This window comes from Ruditapes philippinarum, unplaced genomic scaffold, assembly GCF_026571515.1.
Source record: "Ruditapes philippinarum isolate M1 unplaced genomic scaffold, ASM2657151v2 ctg9_1_1_1_1, whole genome shotgun sequence".
Classification (NCBI taxonomy): Eukaryota; Metazoa; Mollusca; class Bivalvia; order Venerida; family Veneridae; genus Ruditapes; species Ruditapes philippinarum.
Genome location: NW_026865571.1, coordinates 591,434 through 619,401, shown reverse-complemented (window position 1 = coordinate 619,401; position 27,968 = coordinate 591,434). Strand labels below are relative to the sequence as shown.

The window sequence follows — 27,968 nt, the reverse complement described above, 5'->3', positions numbered from 1 at the left end:
AAGAAAGGATCTTTACAATGGGTTGAATATTCCAAGTCAAAATTCCTGCTATTTCATGGGGTTGGTGGGCCAGAGTTACAACTTACTGTAGATCTACATCAGACATGGGTAAATATCTGGAGACTATTAATTTTGTAGATGTAAATGTAGTGAACCATGTTGTTAAAAGATGCCTTTCTTTAATCTACATAATTTTTGAAGTTTTGCACTCATTAAAGGTGGTTGTAAGTACACAGACACATAGGTTATATGACAACTTTCTTGCTTTATTGGTGCAGGAAGACCTCAGCAGCTGCTCTCTGTGATTTTTTTCCCCAAGTTCAGGTGAACCTTCTGTAAGGGAACAGCAAAGGTTCCTATCATGAAAGAATCCAAAGTTCCCGACAGGATTTGAACCTGCGGCAACAAGGAACAATCACTTGAAGTCAGTCACTCTAACCACTAGTCTACACCACCATTTAAAGCTAAAGAAATGATTTAATGGTCACAAGAACAATCACTATTTTCAAGCCAGTATGTAAGCTCCTCCTTAAGTTTCCTCAATTTGTAAATTGTAGCAGAATTTCAGGCACATACCACCAACTGTATAGAACCATTGACCTAAAACCATCTTCATACCAATGTATAAAAGATATATCAAAGAAGGATTAAATGGAATACTGTGACATTTAAAGTGCTGCACTCCTCATATGGGAAACACATTTTGTTCTAATTGTAGGCAATTCACTTTAGCTCTTCAAATATTTTCATAGGAAGAAACAACACAAGGAAATGTGAACAGGAAAATTTATTTGTAAAAATAATCACAACATATGTTTCTTCCCTCTTGTATTTATTCAAATATATCTTTAAAACACAGATAAATCAAAGTAGTATGCAAATTAATGTAAACAACAATGAAAACAATCACGGTTAATGTACACAATTTTCATCATAAATACAAACTTCAGATAAACATACAAAAAATAAAATAGCATATTTAAACCATGAAAAATAATACATATTTCAATGAAATTTAAATTCTTGGACGGAATAAAAGTACATCTATACCACAATCACATATACAGAATAAATACACAGACACTTTAATTTTCCTTAAATGACTCTCTTAAAGTAAAAGGAAAATATATTTCAAAAATGTTTTTTCCTTCAAAATCACATAATGATCTCACAAATAACATGAAATAAAACAGATAAATACATGCATCAACAAAGAATATACTTTAGTAACTGTTTTGAAAATAGAATAATCTAGAGAAGTTTTGTTGATTTTCACAGGAGATATTTCTTTCCAACATCTATTACGCTTAGAATGTCACAGCGCATTTACTGTAGATAATATCCATATTTTAAACCTAACCACGCTAAATATCTTAAATGGACTTGACCAGCTTTCATTTTTGGAACTGTCCATTATCAATTTTTGGGGTTATCAAGATGAAAATTTAAGATAAGTCAGCAAACAGTATATTGCCTGGTCAGACTGCCTAGATGTGCAGGTTGGTCTGCCTCTATACTGGTGACAAAGGCCAACTGCTTTCCTGCAGAGCAGATTATGGTTTTTAAAATAAAGTTGTATCATCTTTTAACACATTAGATAATTATATTTTTAACTGTTAAATCACAATAACTGGAAGTGATGCTGCAACTGTTTAAGAAGGTCCTTGGAGTCAACATGGTCTTTGAAAGCGTCCACAGCTCTCTTTGCCGAGTTATAACTGCTCTGTAGATCACCAAGCTGTAATATAACAAATTATACATATCTGGATAATTTAAATGACTAGACAACTGCAAAACCCTCCCATTACCTAGAAAAAATTGTAAAATGAACTTGTCCGGCTTCAATTTTGGATCAGTCTGTTGTTAATTTTAGGGATAATAATATTGAAATGAACAGCCAACAGTAAGTATCAACTCTAATTAAAACTGGAAAGAAGAATGGATTGGTGACATACCAGACAAGGTATCACCAAATAATCTGAATCATTTATCTGCCTTTTTTGTATGTACATGTGCATATTTGGACACCTATATTAATTTATATAACCAAACCATAACCTCCTGTAAGGGTTAGCTTTTTATTTTAAATGAAATTAGTATTACTTCATAAAATATCAATTTCTGCCATTTTATTCAATTATACCAATAATATATGTATATTAAATCTGATAGTAGACTGTATTGCCATTTCTAAATATCAAAATAAATTGCAACAATAATTACAAGATTAAGAACACCAGCACATCCTTTGCTTAACCTATGAAGAAATGTATTTGTTGTATTTTTTTAAAGTAATATTTGTTGCCATAGCAACTGGATTACTTAATTATGTAACAGCTTGTGCATAGCTTGCTGCATTTCATCTGAATCATTTTCAATATCAAAGTCTTTTTAAATTAATGTCATTGAACTCTTTTACCAATTAAAGGAACTCCACTGAGGTCCAAAAGCATAAAAACATAAAATTTTAAGTTCTTACTTAGATCAACTGGGGCACTTGAAATAGAAAGATATGCAGAAGATAATTCAGAAATATACTCAGAAATAAATTGAAAATAGTATTTTTGTGCTATTCTTAGCCTGATTTGAGTGAAAAGCATTGCAACGCTTTTTATTTTGGGTTAATTTTCAAAATAAGAATAATTATTTTGGAAAAACGGTTTGAGCAAATGATCTGAAATTTTCAACAAGTTATTGGAATAGACCTTCATCAAATGGTACAAAAATCTAAAAAAATATTTCCAGTCATGTAAAAAACCCTCAGGGGAAAAGCCCTCAGTGGAGTCCCTTTAATCTTGTAACAGATTCACGGGGGGGAATCACGTGACTTTGTATAGTAATACCCACGAGAAAATGGCGACTGCTGAGCCCCGATAAGTACCTTATTATGTTAAATTAAGGTGACAAACGTTTCTTAAATCAAAACAAAACCTAGCGTATCATATGCGCGTTAATTTTCTTCAAATGGCAATACAAAATGCATTATCCTACGTTTTGTGGTTTTTGAGAACATTGTTTGAATTGTGTGAAAATTGCACATTCAGCGATAGTAATTCGCACGAAGCGATATAATTTGGTACCAAAATAAAGGAAACTAAGCCTTCTTTTTGCACTTAAGACACCAAATCAATCATTTTATTGACATCTGTTCTTGTAGAATTCCATATAAAATTTTGTTCGAAGGTCTGCAGCCTACAAATGTTCTTTACAAGTGTTTAGTAAGTAAAACGAACAATTTCTGGATAGTAAGTTACACGAAAACAAAATAGTAAGTTTCACGCACAGTTTCCAATAGCATACTAAAATGTGACGAAACTATTTTATAATTATTTGGTTTCAAATTTGCAAGTGTGTTCCGTCTACGGTGACAGAGAAACAAATATCGAGAGAGTATTTTAATAATTATTCATATTATTTCATAATACATGTATTCATATTCATATAATTTCATAAAAGATTACTTAACTTAAAAAAAACTAAATTGACATTGATACTCAATAATGTATGTTACACTTGGCCCCTTTTCACGTTAGACTGGACCCACATCCGTTATCCTTAGAACTAGCTATATAAAGAAATAACTGTACAGAAGGAAATATTACAACACCATCATTTACTTTTCAGTACCTGCAATTTGGACCAAAAACGCAAAGGAGAAGACATTCGCCATATCACATTGATATTTAATGCCATCATAGAACTGGTATACCAAGTTTTTATTAAATTTATTCTTTTATACACTGGCAGATTTTATAAATAAACCCAAGAAGTTTTGTTAAAACGTTATGTTTTACTATACGCTTATTTTCTTATCATGTGCAAATGTGTTGCGTCGTAAACTCTTACTTTTTAAGATATTCAGGGCGTCCATGGCCGAGTGTTTAATGACCCTGATTTTTATACACATGCTTCTCACCGCTATGGATTATAGTCCGACCAGAGTCCTTGAATTCTTTCATCAAACTAGCTAACAAAACATCGGTGCTTTAGCTCAGGTGTCCCGACATTGACGGTGTGATTTGAAACCCAGCATCTAAGATTGTTTTATGTAAATATTTTTTTACTCCACTTGCCTTCACTCTAAAAAGTGTAAATATCTTTGACCGTTTGATTTCAAATATTCGTTTTTCTTTAAAGGTCAATTATGCCTCTTAAATGATATCATTTTTATTTTTTTTTTAAAATTCTGTTTATTTTTGGTATCTTGTTACAGTTTCCGAAAACATACTCATTTGCTAGATACTCAAACTACCTTTTGCATCTTTGGTTCTGTTGGAAAATGGTATACCTTAAGTGAATAAGTATTTCGTATGGAAGTCAAACTACATGTACTACTTTGTTACATTTTGCTACCTTAACGACACATCACTTAATGTTCAGCGCTACCTTTTTCAGCTGTAATAAAATTCTATCATGCGTTTTATCCATTATTTAAACATTATGAAACACATGTTTGACATTTCTAAAGAATTAAAACAATATGGATTTCTGAGGCACAATGTGCCTTAATCATAACTTGTATCACTGTATCATTGTTTTTTTTTGTTTTTTGTTTTTTTGTTCTTGCGAATTCTTCAATATATTTTCATAAATTAAGTAACATAGTGACTAAATGTAACAATTACCGCCATATAAAAACATCAGCATTCAGTTAATAAACATCACCGTACCAAATAACAAGCAATTATATTTGTTCATCTTTTTTCTAGTTACAGTAAATGAGGGCAAAGACACACCTGAAACTGCAGAGGTCAAAGAACTACTATCGCAACAGAAAAATAACACTGAGTCGTGTTATATCAAATCCCATCAAAAGTTCATTTGATATATTATGATTACAACCAATTAAGCATTCGTTCTATAGACAAAAAAAGTGAAATATTTGATCTTGAATAATTGAAATAAGTATTTTCTATCTCTTTACATATGGACTTTAACTTTCTTTAAATGTATATGTATGCTAATGGAAACTGTGCGTGAAACTTACTATTTTGTTTTCGTGCGACTTACTATCCAGAAATTGTTCGTTTTACTTACTATACACTTGCAAAGAACATTTGTAGGCTACATACCTTCGAAAATATATTTTATATGGACTTCTATGATAACAGATGTCAATAAAATGATTGATTTTGTGTCTTAAGTGCAGAAAGTAAGCTTATTTTCCTTTATTTTGGTACCAAATTATATCGCTTCGTGCGAATTACTATCGCTGAATGTGCAATTTTCAACCAATTCAAACAATGTTCTCAAAAACCACAAAACGTAGGATAATGCACTTTGTATTGTCATTTGAAGAAAATTAACGCGCATATGATACGCTAGGTTTTGTTTTGATTTAAGAAACGTTTGTCACCTTAATTTAACATAATAAGGTACTTACCGGGGCTCAGCAGTCGCCATTTTCTCGTGGGTATTACTATACAAAGTCACGTGATTCCCCCCCGTGAGATTGCCCTTACCATACTTTAAAATCATTTTTACAATTAAATTAAAGTTATAAGATTAAAAAGTGACTTCATAGCCTTTTAAGCCTTAACTTGCTGTATTTCTTAAATGGACTTGCCCAGCTTCCATTTTAGGTATTGTCCATTATCAATTTTTTCCAAAAAATAGCCAGGTCAAACTGCCTGAAAGTGCATGCAGGCTGGTCTGGCTCTTAAATAGTAGCGCAAAGACTAATCATTTTTGGTTTCCACAGGTTTTATGTGTCATTAATAGATTTTAATTTTTGATACCAATTAAACACTGAATGTACTGTAAATTTTTCCAATTTTATTTTTCTCCTTTTCCCAATACAGATAGCAAGAAAGTTTATCAGTAATTTTAAAGCATATTTTATTGTTTTTACCTGATCTGCCAACTGGGCCCAATTATAATGGGGTTCATACATGTGTGGTGATATCACATAAGCTGCTTGGAAAAATGCTCGTGCCTGAAAAATAAGTGCAATTTAAATTACATTTTCTGATACAGCTTCAATAGCAACATATTTAATTTTACCAATGGTAGATATATGTTACCATGGCAATACATCTGCCAAAAGTGAACTTGCTAATAAGAATACATTGAAACCTATTCATTTCATAACATGTCAAAGCTTCAACTTTATGACAGTTCATATGCCTGAATTTTCACATTAAAGTTCAAGGCTGAAGCATAGTTTTGGTAAACATATTTTCCTTATATAGAAATATAAAATATCATATACGTATATATAATGTAGTAGAGTAGTGATAACACTTTAGGTATATCGTATACTGGTGTGTTTACATGTAAATCTGTATCAGATATCCAATCAGATTTTGATAAATGATCCAATATGAGATTTCAATTCCGGATTAATTTTACGAATAAAGACGTCCAACGGTGCACCTGTTGAGATGCAAACAATTCTAACCGTGTGCGGAATGCCGTCATACATTAAAAGGAGAGTGTGAACAATTAATCTACTGTTGAATATCATGGGCTTCTGGCTGGGGCACTGAATACTTGCTGTATTTAAGGGTAGTGTAAACACGAGACCCAGTGTAAGGCCGGGTATCGGGTATCCAAAGTAATGTTTTAGCATGTCAACATGCCTGTTGAAGTTATTAGATTTCCGTATGACATAAGTCATGTGCAGTCATTAATCTAACATGTTTACATAGAAAAATAAGCCCACTAAATTAATACAGAAATTTAAAACCTGCTATCCAATGCACTACTAGTGAATGGTAAAATGACTATGAAATTAAAATCTTAACAAAGTCTTCTTTTTTTGCATTAAACATGAAAGCTTAGACAAATTTATGAAGACCCCCAAAAATGATAACAAAACCTGACTTTGATAATAATAATAATCAAAGCTCACTTAACAGGTGAATTGCTTCCTATTTTGCAAAATCTATTTTTCAACCTTTGATTTAAGCATTCATTCATAAATCCATTTATAATTCTATATGCATACAATACTTCTGGAAAATACATCAAAACTATAAAAGTTATGGCTATTTCCTTAACAATACTCGCTAAAAAGTATGTCAGAGATCAAGCCCCATTGCCTACAACTGTCTCAGGCCGGACAAGAAGTCTGTCCAAGTCAATCAAATTTTGCCAGTCTACATCAATTTCTTCTCAGAAAATCTACATTAATTATAGATCTAATTAAGAACAATTTCTGTATGATTTATTGGGATTCCTTTAGTTATGTATTGATTACCTTTTATCCCACTAAATCTAAGCAATGGATTTCCTTTGTTTTGATTTCAGATCAATCAATAGTAACATTATACTAATACCCTGGTAATTAATATTTTTTTCCCTCTTAAAAAAGTGCAATTATTAGTTTTATACATTTAAATAATGGCTTTGGAGCATGTTAGATGCTTATCACCTGAAGAAAGTAGTTCTGAATGTTAAATTGTTTGTCATAAAAGTAGCAAAATGTAAACAAAGTAGTATTTTGACTTCCTTACAATAATACTAAATAACTTTAAACTGTTCTAATAGCTTATAGCAACAGAAGCAAAAGATGGTTCCGGTATTTCACCAATTATTAACTTTTTTGGACACTACAACACGACATCAAAAATAAAATACTTTTGTCAAGTAAAAATAAAAACACTTCTGGGGCATAATGGGCCTTTAAGGGATCTCATAAAACCCTGAGTAGTAAAAACTTACTGTACAGAATCTGCCACAGCTGCATGGACATGCAGGCTGATCTGGCACAGCGATTAATTTCATTAGCTCTCAGATAAAAATAAAGAAAATAGCCAAATCACTGAAACCACACAAAGTGGGAAATGAATCAGCAGAAATATTCATGACTCCAGAGTAAATTTATATTTCTTAAATTATTTAGTGAAATCCAATCTGTTTTTAATACTGAGCATCAGTATGATAAGATTTCTAATATCTGGGTCAAAAAACAAGATAATAATATTTTGAACTCTTCCTTGGATAGAAGTACATACAATGTGACTCAACTATATCAGATAATGTTCTATTCAGCACTTTTCACATAATAGAATAGGAAATTAAATCATGTATCATTAATTTGTCATATCTATTTGGGCTTCTGCATGCTATGATACATTAGATAGGCAGACCTTGTTCATTCATTTCATATTACATTTTTCCAAAACATTTTACTAAAAAAGAATGAAATGTATGCAAATCTATTTTCAGTATCAGTGACCTTGACCTAATCAACATTGTAACCCTACCAAAGAATAGAGGTTCATGTAAGGTACCAACACACCAAATATCTGAGATACTTGTCAATAAATTTGAGATGCTATGAGAAATGGCAAGTAAGGTTTAAAATGGCAAAGCAGTAAATAAAATTATATGCCAGTGAATAATTTTGTTGAGAATAAAACATCAAGTCCTACAAGTACTTTCATATTTATTGGTATACAAAACTTTCCTTCATCCCGCCAAAATTGCCCTTAAGAAACCAAAAATTCATATACAATACACAAACACTTTAAAGCTGCATGTCATATTCATGCTTATTTTCATGAAAATTTTGAAATTTTAGTCACGCAGTAAAAGTATGGTGATAAATAATGCCAAATCAGTCATTCATTTCATATAAACCATTACTCAAATTATGAATATTTTTACATTTCTTAAAATCTTTTTTTTTTCTGTTTTGAATTTTTTTGCTCATGTGAAAATACCAAAATAACTTTAGTAGAAAGACATTTTTGCATCATCAAGTAAATCAATCAATAATGGAGAAAAAAGTTTTGTTAAGGCAGGAAAATTCATTCAAATTGAGGATGAAATATATGAATTTTCCCTATAAATCCTTTATAATTCCTGCATCAATCTTCAGTATTGTTAAGGATAAAATATGGAGATTTCTTTTATTATCGCTTTCTAACTCCTTATTCCATTGTCAGCGTGTCCTTTCACGCCAAATACTCATAAAAGGTCAAAAGTCAAGTCGGTGGTAAAGTAGTACCAATTACAGCTTCACATGCAGGCTGATAGGGGCTACCCAATCCATCAGTCTTAATTCTAAGTGATTTCCAATTTGTCATTAGTCATCTATTATACTCAGATGTTCATCATACAATACCAGTGACCAGCAGCAGACGGCTGTACATGATCATTAAATAACCACAATTCCTAATAATCAACCCAAAGGATCATCTTTAAACACAATTACCAGAAACTAAATGGTAACTCTAGAAATGTTAATATGACAACATGTAGGAAGGGAGTAATTTAAGAGACATGAAATTATATTGCTGTCAGAACAGTGACAAGATTTACAAGAAGGCATCAAGGAAACCATTCTTCTGGTTTATGATACTGGAAGATAAAGTTTGGTTAACTTACATGTAAAAAAGGACGTGAAATTTTGTCAATTTAATATCACATTCAAGGTAGGAAAAAATAATTATTATTTTGATTTGAAAAATAAAGTTATATGACATACTTTTAAAAAACCTTGTGTGTTGAGCATGACCAATCAATCATCAATGGTTCACTATAAAATCATATATTTAGAGCTGACAAAAATGGTACTTTTGTACAAATTTCAAGTGAGCAGCCTCAGCAGCGCCTTTTTTATAAGATATAACAAGGCATCAAGGAAACCATTCTTCTGGTTTATGATACTGGAAGATAAAATTTGGTTAACTTATTACATGTAAAAAAGGACGTGAAATTTTGTCAATTTAATATCACATTCAAGGTAGGAAAAAATAATTATTATTTTGATTTGAAAAATAAAGTTATATGACATACTTTTAAAAAACCTTGTGTGTTGAGCATGACCAATCAATCATCAATGGTTCACTATAAAATCATATATTTAGAGCTGACAAAAATGGTACTCTTGTACAAATTTCAAGTGAGCAGCCTCAGGAGCGCCTTTTTTATAAGATATAACAAAATCTGTGATGTATGAAAATAATCATTTGGCCAGGAGTAGAAATTAACTATGAAAACAGTTGGTTCTATCTAATCAGTGTATTATCCAAAGAATACCTGCCAAAGCAATAAAGAGCCAAAGTGTTCTATAATCAACCTTATCTGAAGATAATAAAGCATATGATGAGTGAACTGATACACCATCTGGCTGGGTTTTCATCTCAGAAACAATAACTAAATTATAGTAATATCTTACTGTCAGTACAACACTTTAATAGATGGTAAACAATATGAATATCATATTCCTTAACCCTTACCATGCCAATTTCATGTATATATCAAATGGACTTTTCAGGAAAAGTAAGACAAAATGGTTTGTTCAAGGTCTGGCAGGATTTGGTAAGGGTGAATGAGATTACTTATTTAGAGGTTGATAGATGACCTTCATTTGTTTGTGAGTCAGGGTAATGGTGAGGAATCTTTTATCCTTACCAAAACTTGTAAGCCCATTTTTTACCCTCTGACCAATCTACAATTTGTGGGCTAAGAAAAATTGTTAACCAATACCCAAATTAAATATTCTAAGCACCTGAATCTGTTTGAGAACCTGCATGAAATGAATAATAGTATTTATTTACCCTTACCACAATCAACAAAGCCCATAATAAGCACAATGTTAACCAAAACACTAATCAACTATTATTAACCCACGTATATACAAAATGACTACATGTCATTTCAGAATAATCACTTAAATATGGTGTTATCTACAACTTAAAAGAATTTTCTCATCATTTAAAGTACTAATACATATACAACTACATGCCAAGTATCACCTTCCCTCATTAATCACAAAGTACATTAGTCCATTTAAAGTCAGAAAATTTGTACTAAAGTAGGAGTACTGACCAAAGCAGTACACCATAAACCACAACTCTTTGATACCATCAAAATATGGATATACATTATACAATTAACAGCAATCATGTAAAACATAATTAACAATGGGAAAACAATCTACATCAGTACACTGTGGTTGACTGACATGAAGATACAACTTCCTATGGAAATATCAACTTACAACTTGCACATGCATTTAATGAAATACAAAATTAATGATCTTTTATTTTTAAAGTTCACATAATTCATTCTTTGTAATTTAAAGTTAAGATGACCAATGAACCCTTCAGAGTTCCAAAAAGTGCAAGACTGCCCTTATTTTCAAGTCAAACACTGCCTGTATCTAATAAAGTGGACAAGAAATATTAAGTGAAAAGAATTCATTCTTGTAATTTAAAGACATGATATAATTCTCCTTCTAAATTCTAAAATTCCGAAACTGTCCTTATTTTCAAGTCAATCACTGCCTGTATCTAATAAAGTGGACCTTTAGGCCTTTACCTAGTTATTCATGCTCGCCCATATGGTTCATTCCGGAGGCAGGGGGGGGGGGGGGGGAGAAGGTAAATAAACCAAACAAACACCTAGTTATTTAGATAAATCCTTTCTCTAGAACTTTCTCTGTGCCTATTTAATATGAAGCATTCAACCATAAATTTTTAAGGATAACTGAAATATTAAAATTGGATCAGCCAACAATAAAGTCTTCTTTGGCCCGAGTCTATACTTCACTTTATACTTGTGGCATATTATATTATTATCTAATGATGCTGACCACACAAAAAGGCTTTTTCTACAGTAATCCCTGAACTGCGATTCTAGTATGAGAGTGAATATCAAATTGAGTTCTATACACAGATACTGAGATGCCAACCAAAGGGAGGCAAATATGTTTTTACTCTTTCAAAAAAATAATATGGCTACAATTTGTTACATCCACTCAAATGAACATTCGAATCAAATATAAATACATCATTTATAAGAATATAGTTTATACTGTAAACAAATCAATATTTAATGAAAACTCAACTCTAAAAACATAGAAACAATTAAGAATAGACATTTCTACAATGTAAATTGAAAGAAACAATTAAGAATAGACATTTCTTCAATGTAAATTGAAAGAAACAATTAAGAATAGACATTTCTATAATGTAAATTGAAAGTGAGACACAAAAACAGCAAATCAGTTTGATTACAAGCAGAACTTATTCCATGATAAAAATGTGAAGAAGCAGTTTCAAAATAAAGTGTTTGTTTCAAACATAAAAATTTATTTCAGAATTGTATCAGTGAAAATGACAGATTTATACCCCCACACAGTGCATTGGCAATGAAAATGATACTAAGGGATGCTCTAAAATTTGTTCATATCATACTACCAGGTACATGACTATAAAAGTAAGTTTCTATAGCAACTAGAATCTTATGGCAGTATAAAAATCTTTGGGAAATTTTCAAAGTATATTTATAATATTGTATATATGAACCATCAGATGCAAAGTTTTCAGCCACAAGCAAAAATAACGCAACTGGTGTTCATGTCTGCTTTTTAACAATATCAAACATAATTAACAAACAAATTTTCTATTGCGTTTATGCTTTTTTAAGGTTTTGATTTGTTTTTAGTGATTTTTGCCCAGTAAGGGGTCATATTCTCTCCTTTGTCATCAAATCATGACATCCTTATTAAAATAATTTTGTAAAATGCATCTTTTTTTATTCATGATGTAAGTCACATGGCGACATTCAAGCTTTACTAGTGGAGGAAGACCTCAAGTGCCACTCAGTGCTTTACTTTATGCATAAGCTGGCACCTGAGTAAAACCACAAATGTTCTGTAAGCTTGCTAGATAGTTTCTGCCATTCATTATTTTTTATGATATATGATTTTTATCCACATTCAAATATACTTATAGTGCAGTGACATTACATTTTGATAATTCTATTGTGAAATTACGACAATATACTTCATTGTTATATTCGGCATAAAAGGTACTGTATACTCAATTCAAAATCAAATTGAGGAAAACTTGATAAAACAATGACACTGTGGGGGTATAAATAAGTTACACCAAACTTGCCTGGTTAGAGGTATGCTTTATAGAATGAATCACAAATTATTACAACGTGTAAAACATTTAAAAAATATTAATGATATCCAGAAAAGACAAACATTTAAAACATATTAATGATATCATTAAGAGTTGTCCAGAAAAGACAAACTGTTATGCTTACATATATAAACTTGTGCATGTATCACATATACAAAGATTTTACAATTTACTGGTGGGGGGGGGGGAGACCACAAATGACCCATAGTTCATGGCTTAAACGACGACTGGGTACAACAACCAACCTTATATGAAAGAAACCAAATTCTCTGTTGGGAGTCAAACCCACACCAGTATAGACTAAGGGATAAGAAGTCAGTAACCAAGGTACTTGTCCGCTGAGGCTTCATTTAAATTATTTTCTATCACTACATGTGTAACAAATTTACAAATTAAAGATTAAAATATATTATTGCATACATATTGACATATATATTATTGAACAAATATTGACATATTAATAAACAAGTTAAAAAACATCTTTATTCTTTGAAATTCAATGTTTATTTTAAGTAAAGTCATTTATATACATGTACTGACTTAAAATGTTTTTCTGCTTACCTGCTCCTTGTAAGTACAAGTACTAAGTTATAATTATCACTTAAGGATAGTAAATGTACAATGCTACATTTTTTAGAATGGAGACCAATATTTTTGAAGTGTAACTGTTTGTTTAAGAAACCTTTAAACTAAGCAACAAGCAGAGTATCACCCTAGATGGTTAAAGAAAAAGGATCTTCTGAGCTAATGGAACGAAGTGGGAATAAACAGTATTATGTTTATTGTTAAAAAACAACAACATTTTTTTCAATAAATGTTCAAGATCAAGACAAAAAAATCAGGGATGTTAAAGGGACTCCACTGAGGTTTTTTGACATGATGGGACTGAAAATATTTTTTCCCAGATAAATGTACCATTTGATGTAGGTGTAGACCACGAATCTTTGTGCAAACTTTCAGATCATTCGCACACTTTGTTTTTCCATAATATTTTTTCAAATTGTAAAGAAATGACCCAAAATGAAAAGCGTTTAAACGCTTTTCATTCAAATTAGGCTAAGAAAAGCATAAAACTATGATTTTCGATTTATTTTAAGGTATATTTCTTAACTATCTTTGCATATATTTCTGTTTAAAGCGCCCCAGTTCATTTATGTAAGAAATTCTAATTTTATGTTTTTAGGCTTTTAAACCTCAGTGGAGTCCCTTTAAGTGGTATAAACCATCAAGGCATATTAAATTCTAAGTTTTTTGTTAATAATAATTATAATATTTCAACTAATTTCTAGCCTTTATCAGGTACTAAAAACTTAGACCTGAAACTTACCATATCAACATGTCCTTTCCTCATTTCAAGAACACCTAAATTATTATAAGCTTCAGCATGGTCATTGTTATTAGAAAGAGCCAATCGGAATGCCTGGTACGCAAGCGTCATATCTCCGATACCCTGAAATAACAATAGTTAAACTATAGTATTAACTTGCTCAAACAAGGCAGATGTGAAAAAAAAATCTTGCCTTGACAAAAGTTAGTATTCTAAATATTGATAGCCACATTGGGTCAAACCTTGTCAGGGTAAAGTTGTTGTTTCCTTGAACAATAAACTTTACACTCATTGCACAGTACTGGTAGGTTCAAGGAATGGATTCATTAGAGTCTTTATAAGCTTATAGCTTCTTACACAGTCATACTAAAATAAATTCTGTTTTAACTACGACATAAGTTTTAAATTTTATATACATATTTTTCTATAAAGAAAACTTGTTTAAGTATTCTCATACCAAAAATTCTTCTTTCAGAGCTACTGCAAACAATGATCATTATTTTTCATAATCATGGTACTTGAATAACTAGACCTGATGATGATCAAAGTAATTGAGTCACTGGTCATTCATGAGGTCACCGGCATCATATTCCAATTATGGAGTATATCACTAACATCAAACATGAAGATCCAATTATTAGTGTTATAGGACCTTCCTGTATTTCTCAATATCACAAGACCTTATTATTTAATCAGTCATATCCCTTGACAACAGAATATGACTGTGTTCTTTGCAACAGACTGTTTATTGTAAACAGCCATTAATGGTGTTATAAGGCCAAAAAAATGTCTGTTCTTGGTTTCCTCTACAGAAATAATTAAAGTACTAAAAGAACTATTGCAGTAAGTGTGACTGATGTGTATGGCCATTCACTAACAAGACTAGCATTTGCTTTTCTTTTTTTTTCTCTGAGTCATTTTGTGTATGCATTTTATGTAAATTCCTGTACATGGCAGGGACAAACAATACAGTACTAGACTTCAAATGTACATTTTAATATCAAGCTTGTTCCAATTATAGCAAAAACACTGTTAATTTACAGTAATTTGACCTTCAAGGTCAAGGTAATTTATAGGTAAAGGTCAAATTGAGTTTTATCTTTTTTCAAGACATTGTCTTTAATTTTAAGACATTGTCCTTAAGGTAATTGTGAAAAGTATGAAGACAATCCATTCATAGAAAACAAAGTTACAGCCCAATCATAGCAAAAATCAAGCAAAATTCATTAATTTGACCTTCAAGGTCAAGATTATTGATGAGTGATGGTCACCAACAATTTGGTCTACTTCTTAAAGGTTTTGTCCAACAAAGGATTATTGTGTTCAAGTATGAAAGCAATACATTCATAAATATCACAGTTATAATCAGTTATAAAAAAAATCAATCTGATGTTGACGGTCAAGGTCATTTATGAGTCAATGTCAATTTCAGTCTGGTCTACTTGAAGGTCTTGTTCAAGGGGTTGTTATGTCTAAGTATGAAGACAATCCGATTGAGAAATAGCAAAAAATAATGGCCAATTTCTAAGATTTTCGGGCCGCAACAGCAAAGGCATAAGCAATGGGAACGGACCACATGACTGTGGCAATAGTTGTTTCTTTTTTTTTGTGTATTTGTGCTCCACTAACTAAAGCATTTTTTTTAAACAGAAAAATGAATAATTTAGATTTTGAAACTTCTGATGTTAGAAATCTAAGGCCGATTGTAAAACAGCAAACTGATATATTTTTTTCCCCTTTGAGTTGATTACAATGTCATGTACTTTATATCAGCATAAAAGAAAGATTTATCACAGCAACTTGATTTTAGCAAGAACACCTTTTCTGTATGCAGTCACACAGAGTGTAAACATTCCTAATGGAATGATGCATTAACAGTAATTTACTTCATGAATAAACCTAATTGTTTGACAAATAATTCATATGGAAAACAATTAATGGGACTCGGAAAAATTTTAAGCCTTCCTAACAAGCACTTAATTTTGTGTCCACCCAATATTAAAAATATCTCATGATTACAGTAAAATATTGTTAAGTGAGAAATATTTTGTATGCTTTGGTTAAAAAAAAATAAAGTGTGTTTTTTATAACACTTGTAATTTGGATTGTTAGAAATGCACTGTATATTAAATATCATAACATCTGAAATAAGAATACAGGAAAAAAAAGTTCTCTTTTTTTTAAAAAACCTCACAAGAAGTTTTTTATTCACTAATATTGACAATGTTACATTGTCCCAGTCTGATACAGTTAATTAATTTTTGCAGTGTGACACAGCTGCAGAAGGGTTTAAGAGCTCTGCCCATAGCCAAAATCATTTCTATTTATAACTTTCTTTCACAAGAAATCTATCTTAAGATCTTGTTATTTAATTTGTCTTTAATAGTAGGTTACGGTTATTATACAAAGAGGAGAAACTTGCCCTTCAAGTAATTGAGTAATAAGTAAAATAAAATTTATTGAAAAATAATATATAGTTTTTGAGTAGAATTTTTTTTAAAAAGTTGTCTGTTTAATATTTACATGCAGCAAACTAGTATCTAGAGGACATGATTTCATTATCAAAGTATTTTTAAGGGTTGTTCAAAAAAATTTTGATGAAATTATTCAAAATAAGAATACATTTTGCATAACAAGTTTTTTTTAAGATCACGTTTCTGTGGCAATAAAAACTATAATTCTGAATGGAATAAAATTCTTTATAATTATGAAAAGAAGTTACTTAAGAATCGATTCTGTGATTTTTTTTTTGTTGATTTCTTTATTTCTTAATTTCTATGTATTTATTTATTTTTTCATTTTATTTATTTATTTATTTAATTTTTTTGCCACTTTGGTGCAAGACTGGAAGTTGTTTAAATGACTAAAAACAGGTAAATAATGTCATAATAAAATGAGACAAATCAAAATAGCAAGCTGCAATATTGAGCACATGGTGCTCATTCGAACTAAATAAAAATTTCATAACCTAAATTTAATGTAACTTCAATATTGAATCCCATTCCATCAAGTATTCTAACATGAAATTTCTGCGTATAGTAATAACACCTTATCTTATTACATCCTAAATGAGTCATTATCACTTTTATTAGGAGTCATGTGACTATTTAGTATTGGCAAAATTACTCAGTGGTATGCCTGCATTAGCGCTATACTTCAAACCTAACGTAATTAAATTTCATCTGCTCTAGGGAATCGGGAACAGTCAAGACTAATAATACAGTAATGTAACACAACATGAAAGCAGTTTTCATCCAATGATATCAGGTTAATTTCTACTGTCTTTTTTTTCTTTTAAATGACAAATCATGAGTAATGTTAAGTGATGTCATGTTTGTGAATGACTTCAATGCAGGAAGAAAAAAAACTCTAGTAGTTTCATGTTTTCATCGTTACTACCTTAATGCATTACATGATGTAAAGACATTAAAATTCAATGGATATGAAATTAATGCCCTGCAGAATTTAAGTAACAGACTTCCTCTGCTTTCAAACTTTTTGATAGTAATTTTAGAATTTCAATATCTAAATGCTTAAATTCAGCAGCCAACAAAAAAAAAAGAAAAAAAAAGAAACTGGTCTGGGTTGTCAAAATCTATTGGTTGTACCAATGTCTTACCAAAAACAGGAATACCCAAGTAAACAGAACAGTTCTCTTTATTATAAACTACATGTATTAAAGCTACATGCCTCCAGATGAGTCAAAATATTTCAATAAAATCAAATTTGAGAAAAAATTACTAAGATGTAAGGAAAAGTGAAAAGTTCCAAGATTCAAGTAATATTTTGCTTATAATGTGCGATTTATGACTGATTTTTCAGTATCTACATCTATATTTCTACTGCGTTACAAACGCAGTAAATGCCATTTATGCATATTTTGACATTTTTTGGTAATTTACGTGGTTTGTAAGTGCTATTGATAATGTGAAAATTGCATCTTTTTGGTTACTATACATTATTACACATTCAAATATATTTCCAAAATTTTCATGAAAATTAGAATGAATCTGGAGGCGTGCTGCTTTAAAATCTAGCTAAAAATTTAATCCATGCAAAAATATAATTAATATATGGATGATATTTTACATAAAAATGTTTCAGCATGCATCCCTTTCTTCTATAAACTTTGCCTATAATGAAGTCATTTATAACTGAAAAGCTATGAGCTCAGCTCTACAAATTAAATTTTTCACTGAAGTTTTCCCCTTCTCTTATGCTGAAAGAGATTCTATCATATATGCTTGTAAAGGGGACTAATCAACAAAATGAGTACCAATATAACCAATAATTTCTTTTTTAAAAATATACTCTAAAATCATAAGCAAGGCTAAAATATTGTGAAAATTCATTTCCTTAAGTGGTTTGCCAAATCAAATGGTGAAGGTCACTTGTAAAAGCCAGTACTGACCAAGAAGTTTAATCTAATCCACCAATGTGCATTGTACACTTATTAATTATATAAATTAATCATATAACTGTACCTAGATAATGGTATATCAAAACGACAGTCTTTCATTCACACCATTAAAGTAAAACGTAGAAAGTCCTTTATAATAGCAGGAATGAACCACTGTTTAAAGTCTGATTTTCAACACTTAAAAAAAATATAAAAATAAAAATCTCACTCACCATTGCAATGTGTCCTATATTAAACCAGATTTCAGACACTGTGTTTTCATCGGCTAAATTTAGAGCTCTTTCAAAACAAGTTAATGTCATGTCATACTGTTGTGCATAAAAACAACATAAACCTAGATTATTAAATAGTTCTGCATTGTAAACACCCATCTGTAACAGGCGCCTGAAAAAATAAGATAAAAAAAGAAATGTAGACATAGATATTTTGAAGCATAATGTAGTAACATTTGACCGATTTTAGAAATATCATGTAAAGTTAACTTTATACAGATCAAATCTACAACTTCTAGCTTTGAGGGATTCAAATTTACAATCTTTAGGGATCCAAATATAAAATCTCTTAGAGAATTTAAAACGTACAAACTTAACAACTTCTATGGATTCAAAAATTTAATACCTCCATGGATTAAAATTTACAACCTTAAAGAAAATTCAAATTTATTGCCTCTTAAGAATTCAAATTTACAACTTAAAGGGATTCTAAAGAATTCAAATTTACAACTTATAGGGATTCTAAAGAATTCAAATTTACAACTTATAGGGATTCTAAAGAATTCAAATTTACAACTTATGGGAATTCTAAAGAATTCTAATTAACAACTTATAGGGATTCTAAAGAATTCAAATTTACAACTTATAGGGATTAAAATCTACAATCTCCAAGGACGCAAACTTGTTACCACTAGGAATTTAAATTTACAACATCGAGGGATTCAAAACTCAAAACTTGAAATCTTCAGACGTAATGTTGTTCCCAGTAAGCTAACGGGCTGCCAAAAAGTCAAAACAAAATTCTACCTGTAAAATTTAAGTGCCACCTCTGGTTGGTCAGTATAAAAATGATGAGTTGCTATACAGGCTATAGCTTCTACATGCATGTTGTCGTATCTCAAAACATCTTTATAAAACTTCACAGCATTGTCCATCTCATTCAAACCCTGAAAATGTTCACTATAAATTTCAGCATTCAAATTATGGTTCATAATGGTGACTGATCAGTTGTCCCAATCTGTAGAAGTGGCATTTTCTTGTCTTACCATAGCAATACTATGAAAGTACTATGGTGACATTTCAGTCTTTTTTGTGTGCATGTGTGTGCTTTTTTTGTATGTGCATTTTATTTTTGGTTCATGGACATCCAAAATGTCAGTCTAGGGTATTTTTTAAAGGTACTGGCAGGCATACAGGTAGAACCTATGACCATCTGCACGCTATACGAATATCGGCCTTACATATTAAATAAAAGTTCCCTTCAATGACTGGATTTAAACCTATAACGGTGAAAATGATGTAATAAAATTGAATCAGGTCAACAAAATTTTTAAAAGAATTCATATCAACATTCACTTTTGTAATTTGTAGTTTAAAAAAATAAAATAACATAACTTAAAATGGAATGTCCCTTTATAAACAAATTGCACTAACCCACATTTCTATTAGTTCTATTAATTTTCTCTTTTTCTCCCTCTACATTCCTCAAAGTCCATACTCTCTTTATAATACATGTACAAACATAAAAAAATGACGCAAAACTTTATAACTTTACTCACATGTCAGAACATTTAAGAGTTAGAATTCTGCCATTTATATTGTATTAGCCCTTAACCTGTTGTAAATAACTTCTGCCACCAATATAGCGCTGGGCCAGCATGCATATCTGTGCAGTCTGATCAGGCTCTATATTAGAAGTAGCTCAATTTTTGTATTTTAATACTGAAATCCCTCAAACATTGAATGGACTGTTCCAATTTTAAATCAGAGCAAATCCATTACACAAATACATGTATGAATATGTGTACATTGCTTTACTTAAGTCGCTGTGGGTTCTGACACAGAAATTGGATTCTTTCATGTGAGAAAGCTTTCCAGCTAGCTTACAGAATGTTGGTGGTTCTACTCAGGTGCCCATTCCTACTTGAAATTATGCACGGAAGGGCACCAGAGGTCTTCCTCCACCAGTAAAGCTGGAACGTCGCCAGATGACCTATACTGTGTTGGTGTGGCGTAAAACCCATCTAAACAAACAAGCATTACTTTCATGCAAAAATTCGCATTATTTACCTCGTATATTCTTGCTATACCAGACATGAGACTAGTCTCCCCCTGAAATTTCTCTAACCCTTGTTTATAGAAGTCTACAGCAGTTAGAGGCTGGTCCAGACGTATATAAACTTTACACAGGTATAGATAGGTATCAATCATGTCCTGATGTTTTAACGCAGATTTCAGCTGTTGTTCTGCATCACGATACATTCCTAGTCTGAAAAATTAAAATACAGTTCAATTAGTCATAAGACTAAGCCTAAAATTGCCAATAATTATGCAATCATCTGATGTATAATTTTTTTAATAATGATCATATTTGTTAAAAAAAAAATTGCTGATATAATTCTGTATACTGTGATATTGGGTCTTTTGTACATAGAAATAATGGGACAATTTCAAAGGATGTAACATTGTGACATCTGAAAGAATAGTTTATACAAATATAAATAATCCTACATGTTTGTGTCTGTATAGAGAAAAGCTGATAAATAAGACTGTTTATATTAAGGATACGGCTGGTCTATTTGCAGCACTATTTGCCTTGTGAAGAAAGACAATTTTCCTTGTGAATGAAGACAATTTTCCTTGTGAAGAAAGACAATTTGCCTTGTGAAGGAACGCAATTTCGTCAATTTGCCTTGTGAATGAAGACAATTGCCTTGTGAATGAAGACAATTTGCCTTGTGAAGGAAGACAATTTGCCTTGTGAAGGAGACAATTTGCCTTGCTTACTTTTTTGCTCATTCACTATAATGATTAATTTTATGCACCATCAGAATATTTCAGTTTTTATACCTATAGTAACATTTTGCTAGCTGTACTTTCCACCACCAATCTTTAAACTGACTTGCTTCAGTTGCCAAGGCTGCTAGTTCTAGTGCCTAAAACAATAAAACAATTTTTAACTCATTCAGGTGTGCATTTCCTTACTATTTGGTTTCATTAATATTCTAAACACTTTGTATCAATGAATTTATAATTTAACCACAAATCACAACTTTTAATGGTTAAATACATGTATGAATGGGTTATGTTATAATTTTCACCTTATTTGTCAAGGTTTTATATATGATTGTACCTATGTTTTTGACATCATTTTCAAGGTGTGTTATGTACTTATACAATTAACCTATGTTTTTGACATCACTTTCAAAGTACTGTATGTACTATCATATACGACATCATTTCCAATGTGTTTTATGTACTAAACTGGAAACTTCTGACACCATTTTCAAGGTGGTATACATACTTAAACTTTTAAACTCACATTTTCAAGGTAAGTTATGTACTTAACAATTAACCTATATTTCTGACATCATTTTCAAAGTACTGAATGTACTTTAACTATAAACTAACATTTATGACTTCTGACATCATTTTCAAGGTATTATATGTAAATAAACTTAAACTTACATTTCTGACATCATTTTCATGGTGAAATATATACTCAAACAGAGCTTTAGCAAGTCCAGGTCTCGCTGAATATTTGGACATATTTATACGAGCCAGATTTATAAATGGTCCATCAGGGGTTGACAGCATAGAAGCCTGTAAAAATAAAGATTTTTAAAGTTTTAACAACAAAACTTTTAATGATGTGATCATTTTGTGATATTGTTTTATTTTTTATTTCATTTTAAGCAATTATAAGCATTAATGTCTGCATAAATATTGGGGGAGGGGGTATTTTTTAACTTTTTTTTTTTACAACTTAAAAATATTTTCTGTTACTGATCATATTTTTTAACAAAATAATTGAGATAAAATTATCTCAAGCAACATTTTATCAATTTATGAAAAGCAAAGTTAATTAAATCTTCTATAGACAGCATTTTATGTGTTGTAAGAACATGATGCTGTGGACCATGAATGTATTGAATGAGAAGAATATCAAGAGGATTTTTATGAACAATATCATTCCAATTAAAATTATTTATATGCAACTTTTGCCTTAAATGGCCATGCCAAAATGTTTGAATTATATTTATTTTATGTTAGGAACTGATTCTGTACAGACCTTAACCTTAAACAATGATTACCAAGGTTTAACTTACAGTTCCCAGCCTGACATATCTCCCTGATGCGCTGGTTACTGGCCTTGCTGTGTGAGCTGTACGAGGAGTTCTTATTGCCTGTTCCATGGTTCCCGGCCTACCTGACTGAGTACCAGGCCTGGCAAAACCAGTAACAGGTCTACCAGACTGGGACATGGGTCTGAAATACAAAATTAATCTTTCAGTGAATCTGCTAGTAATACAAGATGGTTTAGAATGATAACATGCTACAGTAAGAAGTACATTTCAAAATGAACATTCAGAAGAATTCAGAACTCTTAACTTCTCTGAACATATATTAAAGGAACTCCACTGAGGTTTTAAGGCATAAAAACATAAAATTTGAAAATTTTTGCAAAAAGCAGGATGAGGAAATGAGCTAAAAATTTGCACACAAGTAAGACCAAAATCAATTGATCAATAAATCACAGAAAAGTATTTTCCATCCCATCATGACTGAAAACCTCAGTGGAGTCCCTTTAAGAAGATTACATCAGAAATGAAAATGATGCTAAATATCACGAAAATTTGATAAATACAATCACAAAAAAATTACCTGACTCCCTGACTAACTCCTCCTTGACCAGTGCCTGGCTGACGGAGGGATGTTCCCGGTCGTGCTACTTGTGCAGTGACATTGTCGTCCATTAACATTTCTGCTATACCCTCTTCATCCCAGTCCACTTCATCAACATATACCTGCCCTGTCAAAGCTCGAGTTTTCAGAGTCCATGCAGCCTAATACATCAAAAATACATGCATCCCAATTAATGTACTGGTATTGCTATGTGAAGTAAGTGATAATACAACAGTATGTAATAGATAATAATTTACACAAAGCAAATAACTTCAAAAAAAATTCTGGCTCTGCTATGACTTAATTTCTCTCTTCTTTTTACAAAAACTGTCCTTAATTATATTATTATAACAATGAAGATTATAATTTGGTGAAAGCGTTAAAAGACTTTCTACATATATCTTAAATTAATCAAAAGTTATTATTTAACCCATTACTTCATGAGCATTTTGTGAAAAATGGCTGTTTTCATTGAAAAGTCTCCCGTTACAAGTTCAAATTGCTATAATACTATAAAAACTGCTTCAACACTAATCAAACTTGGCACAAATGTTGACTGGACCATTGCCCTTGCAACAACATGCTCAGACTTAAATTTCCTGTTACCATGGCAACGAGGGGACATCTCAAAATTGCCAAAAATCACTATTTTGCGTTGATTTTTTCCATCATAATTGATTTCAAAGTGCTGCAACTTCTCAATGGATTGAGATAGAGTCAAATGCATTTCAGCGTTGGTTAGACGTTACCTTATGATCAATCTGGGGTCATTTATAGCCTCTCACAAGTCCAAAATTTTCTTGGCGATGAGGGGGACTCCGCCCCCCTTCAAACCCCCCAAACAGAAGGGGGCACATCCCCCTTCTGGCAACCCCCTGATGTATCTTTTGGTTGGGGGGCCGCGCCGAAAAAGTGGTCACTTTTTTTAACAACATTTCTCAAACAAAAACAAGTGTTAAGGGCCTAAATAATGCATTTTTTCACCATTTGAGACAACAAAAAGGGGGGGGGGGTGAAAAAGGCGTTAAAAGGCGTGTATATGAAGTAATGGGTTAACAGAAAATGATGAAAATACTTGAAATTACTCTAAATTGCGTTTTTCCATGTTTAAACATGGCCTGTCATATAAATTTGAAGAAAAATTGTTGTTTTGTAGATTTTTTTATTTTTTTCATTAACCCATTACTTCATGAGCATTTTGTGAAAAATGGCTGTTTTCATTGAAAAGTCTCCCGTTACAAGTTCAAATTGCTATAATACTATAAAAACTGCTTCAACACTAATCAAACTTGGCACAAATGTTGACTGGACCATTGCCCTTGCAACAACATGCTTAGGCTTAAATTTTCTGTTACCATGGCAACGAGGGGACATCTCAAAATTGCCAAAAATCACTATTTTGCGTTGATTTTTTCCAACAAAATTGATTTTCAAAGTGCTGCAACTTCTCAATGGATTGAGATAGAGTCAAATGCTTTCAGCGTTGGTTACACGCTACCTTATGATCAATCTGGGGTCATTTATAGCCTCTCACAAGTCCAAAATTTTCTTGGCGATGACGGGGACTCCGACCCCCTTCAAACCCCCCAAACAAAAGGGGGCACATCCCCCTTCTGGCAACCCCCTGATGTATCTTTTGGTTGGGGGGCCGCGCCGAAAAAGTGGTCACTTTTTTTAACAACATTTCTCAAACAAAAACAAGTGTTAAGGGGCAAAAAAATGCATTTTTTCACCATTTGAGACAACGAAAAGGGGGGGGGGGTGAAAAAGGCGTTAAAAGGAGTGTATATGAAGTAATGGGTTAACAGAAAATGATGAAAATACTTGAAATTACTCTAAATTGCGTTTTTCCATGTTTAAACATGGCCTGTCATATAAATTTGAAGAAAAATTGTTGTTTTGTAGATTTTTTTATTTTTTTCATTAACCCATTACTTCATGAGCATTTTGTGAAAAATGGCTGTTTTCATTGAAAAGTCTCCCGTTACAAGTTCAAATTGCTATAATACTATAAAAACTGCTTCAACACTAATCAAACTTGGCACAAATGTTGACTGGACCATTGCCCTTGCAACAACATGCTCAGACTTAAATTTCCTGTTACCATGGCAACGAGGGGACATCTCAAAATTGCCAAAAATCACTATTTTGCGTTGATTTTTTCCATCATAATTGATTTCAAAGTGCTGCAACTTCTCAATGGATTGAGATAGAGTCAAATGCATTTCAGCGTTGGTTAGACGTTACCTTATGATCAATCTGGGGTCATTTATAGCCTCTCACAAGTCCAAAATTTTCTTGGCGATGAGGGGGACTCCGCCCCCCTTCAAACCCCCCAAACAGAAGGGGGCACATCCCCCTTCTGGCAACCCCTGATGTATCTTTTGGTTGGGGGGCCGCGCCGAAAAAGTGGTCACTTTTTTTAACAACATTTCTCAAACAAAAACAAGTGTTAAGGGGCAAAAAAATGCATTTTTTCACCATTTGAGACAACGAAAAGGGGGGGGGGTGAAAAAGGCGTTAAAAGGCGTGTATATGAAGTAATGGGTTAAAATCAGTCACAAGCATTTTCTTTCACCCATGAAATAACACTTATCTGGAAAAAAATCAGTCAGCAATCAACAAATGCAAAATTCACAATGCAACTTTTGTTATAATAACAAGACTAGTTTAAAGAATTGCTTTCAAAATTCTTGCTGATTAGGTTTGGATGTAACTTGTTGTGAAGCTAAGAATTTTATTGACTTAATTCATCATAGTTTTTAGTTCAAATGACTATTAATGATCATGATTAGGTGAGCTGCTATTTTTTTCGATGGCAATGTGCCTGAAAATATTAACAGTGCAATGTCTGTTCTGAGGTTGATTTGTACCAACTGTTATTGTTTTTTCAGGGTATATGAATCCAAATTTATTTGTTATGGAAATAAGTTTAATTTTCATATTACATCATAACCTTTTTCATGTTTATCCTTTATTAATCTAATATTCAACATTTTTTATTTTCCATGTTATCCTGAAAACAGCCTGGATAATATAAACTGTAAAATGTCTAGCCCCAGTTGAAACATCATTACTTAGAGGCTTGACCCATTCTATAAATTCTAAATTGCAAGCTATGTCTTTTAAATTAATAGTCTTGTAGAACTTTTATTCTTTTAACTTTTTTAATTAGCATATAAATAATTTCTTTTATTAACAGTTCCCTGACAACGCGCCTGCTAGTCATAATCAGAACTGATTGTTAAGCAGTATAGATGCAGAATGTCTCAATCATAAATATAAAATGATGATAAAATATCTGGGGTCTATAGCATTTGAGATGGAAAAGAGTCAACTCGGCCCTATACCAACTCGGCACGGGTCAACTCGGCCCACTTTACAAAAATATATAGGCCTATAACGTATATAATTTACTTTGCTTTGTATGTTGTTAAGGTAAATGAATAATAAGAAATATCTTATTATTATTATATAATTATACATTGTACCTCTGCTGAAATAAAGTATACTTAGAAAAAAAAGTTATTTATTTGTCTTGCAGATTCGATAAAATTAATGCAGACACAGGCATGATTATCGAACCTGGGAAGAAAAATATGAAAAGATTGATAAAATAACTTCATATTTTTTCTTCCCAGGTCCTATACTTGTGCCTGTGAATATAGATATAATAAAAATGTGTTTCCTTAGATGCATTTTTTGTTTGTAAAGTAATTTTTTAAAAAATATGAAACAAAAACGTGTTAACTTAACAGCATAAGCTTCTAATTAATTGCAGGTGGTCACTAATCAAATTTGAATGAATGGGTCAATCATAATTATCACCTAATTAATCGGTATCTTTAGCATACACATTGATTGATAATAATAGCCCATGCCAATAGGAGCCCTTTGATGTCCTTTATCCATTTTTAAAAGTGGGCCGAGTTGACCCGTGCCGAGTTGGAATAGGGCCGAGCTGACTCGGGGGCCGAGTATGTTTTAGGGCCGAACTGACCCGGATTCTTTGAGATGATCTTGATAAACAGACTGAAGTGGAAATACTTGGAAATTGACTTTCCTACATGATTACATGAACTTAAATCTTGTAACTATGTTAAAACACTGCATAAAAAAGACAGAGTAAACTGAACTTTTATGTGTTTTACTGCCACAACATCCGAAAAATGCTAAATCCGACTTTAGTCACAGTAATATACAATATTTTTTTCTTGTGTTGAAGATGATAAAATGAATAATTACCTGGTCATAAGGATTCTTTTCCAATAATTGTGTGCAAATATCAACACTTTGTTGATATTTACGTCTTCTAAAGTAGCTGTATGCCAAAAATAATGGATCCATCTTCAACTTGTTTTCATTGGAAACTGGAATTCTCAATCTAACGTAAAACACCGACACCTTCCGAATTTTCTGTCAATTTTGAGATGACC

At 31.6% G+C, this 27,968-nt stretch overlaps 1 protein-coding gene across 1 annotated transcript; it reads right to left on the bottom strand.

Moving 5' to 3' along the window:
• Positions 1-770: 770 nt before the first annotated feature.
• Positions 771-27,956, bottom strand: LOC132729590 (tetratricopeptide repeat protein 8-like). Its single transcript, XM_060715372.1, has 11 exons — positions 27,778-27,956; positions 23,512-23,693; positions 22,956-23,115; positions 22,315-22,449; positions 21,697-21,782; positions 20,917-21,115; positions 19,654-19,793; positions 18,847-19,018; positions 14,215-14,337; positions 5,852-5,935; positions 771-1,738 (listed from the first exon to the last, which is right to left on the bottom strand). Exons 1-11 carry the CDS (start codon positions 27,877-27,879, stop codon positions 1,622-1,624), a joined length of 1,500 nt encoding a protein of 499 aa, XP_060571355.1. The 5' UTR covers positions 27,880-27,956; the 3' UTR covers positions 771-1,621.
• Between the last annotated feature and the right edge of the window lie 12 nt (positions 27,957-27,968).

Coding starts and splice junctions, on each gene's coding strand:
- LOC132729590 (XM_060715372.1), bottom strand. CDS start 27,879: ATGGATCCATTATTTTTGGCATACAGCTACTTTAGAAGACGTAAATAT. Junction 23,694..27,777: donor AAAAGAATCCTTATGACCAG/GTAATTATTCAT, acceptor TTGATGTATTAG/GCTGCATGGACTCTGAAAAC. Junction 14,338..18,846: donor ATATAGGACACATTGCAATG/GTGAGTGAGATT, acceptor TTGTTATTTCAG/GGTATCGGAGATATGACGCT.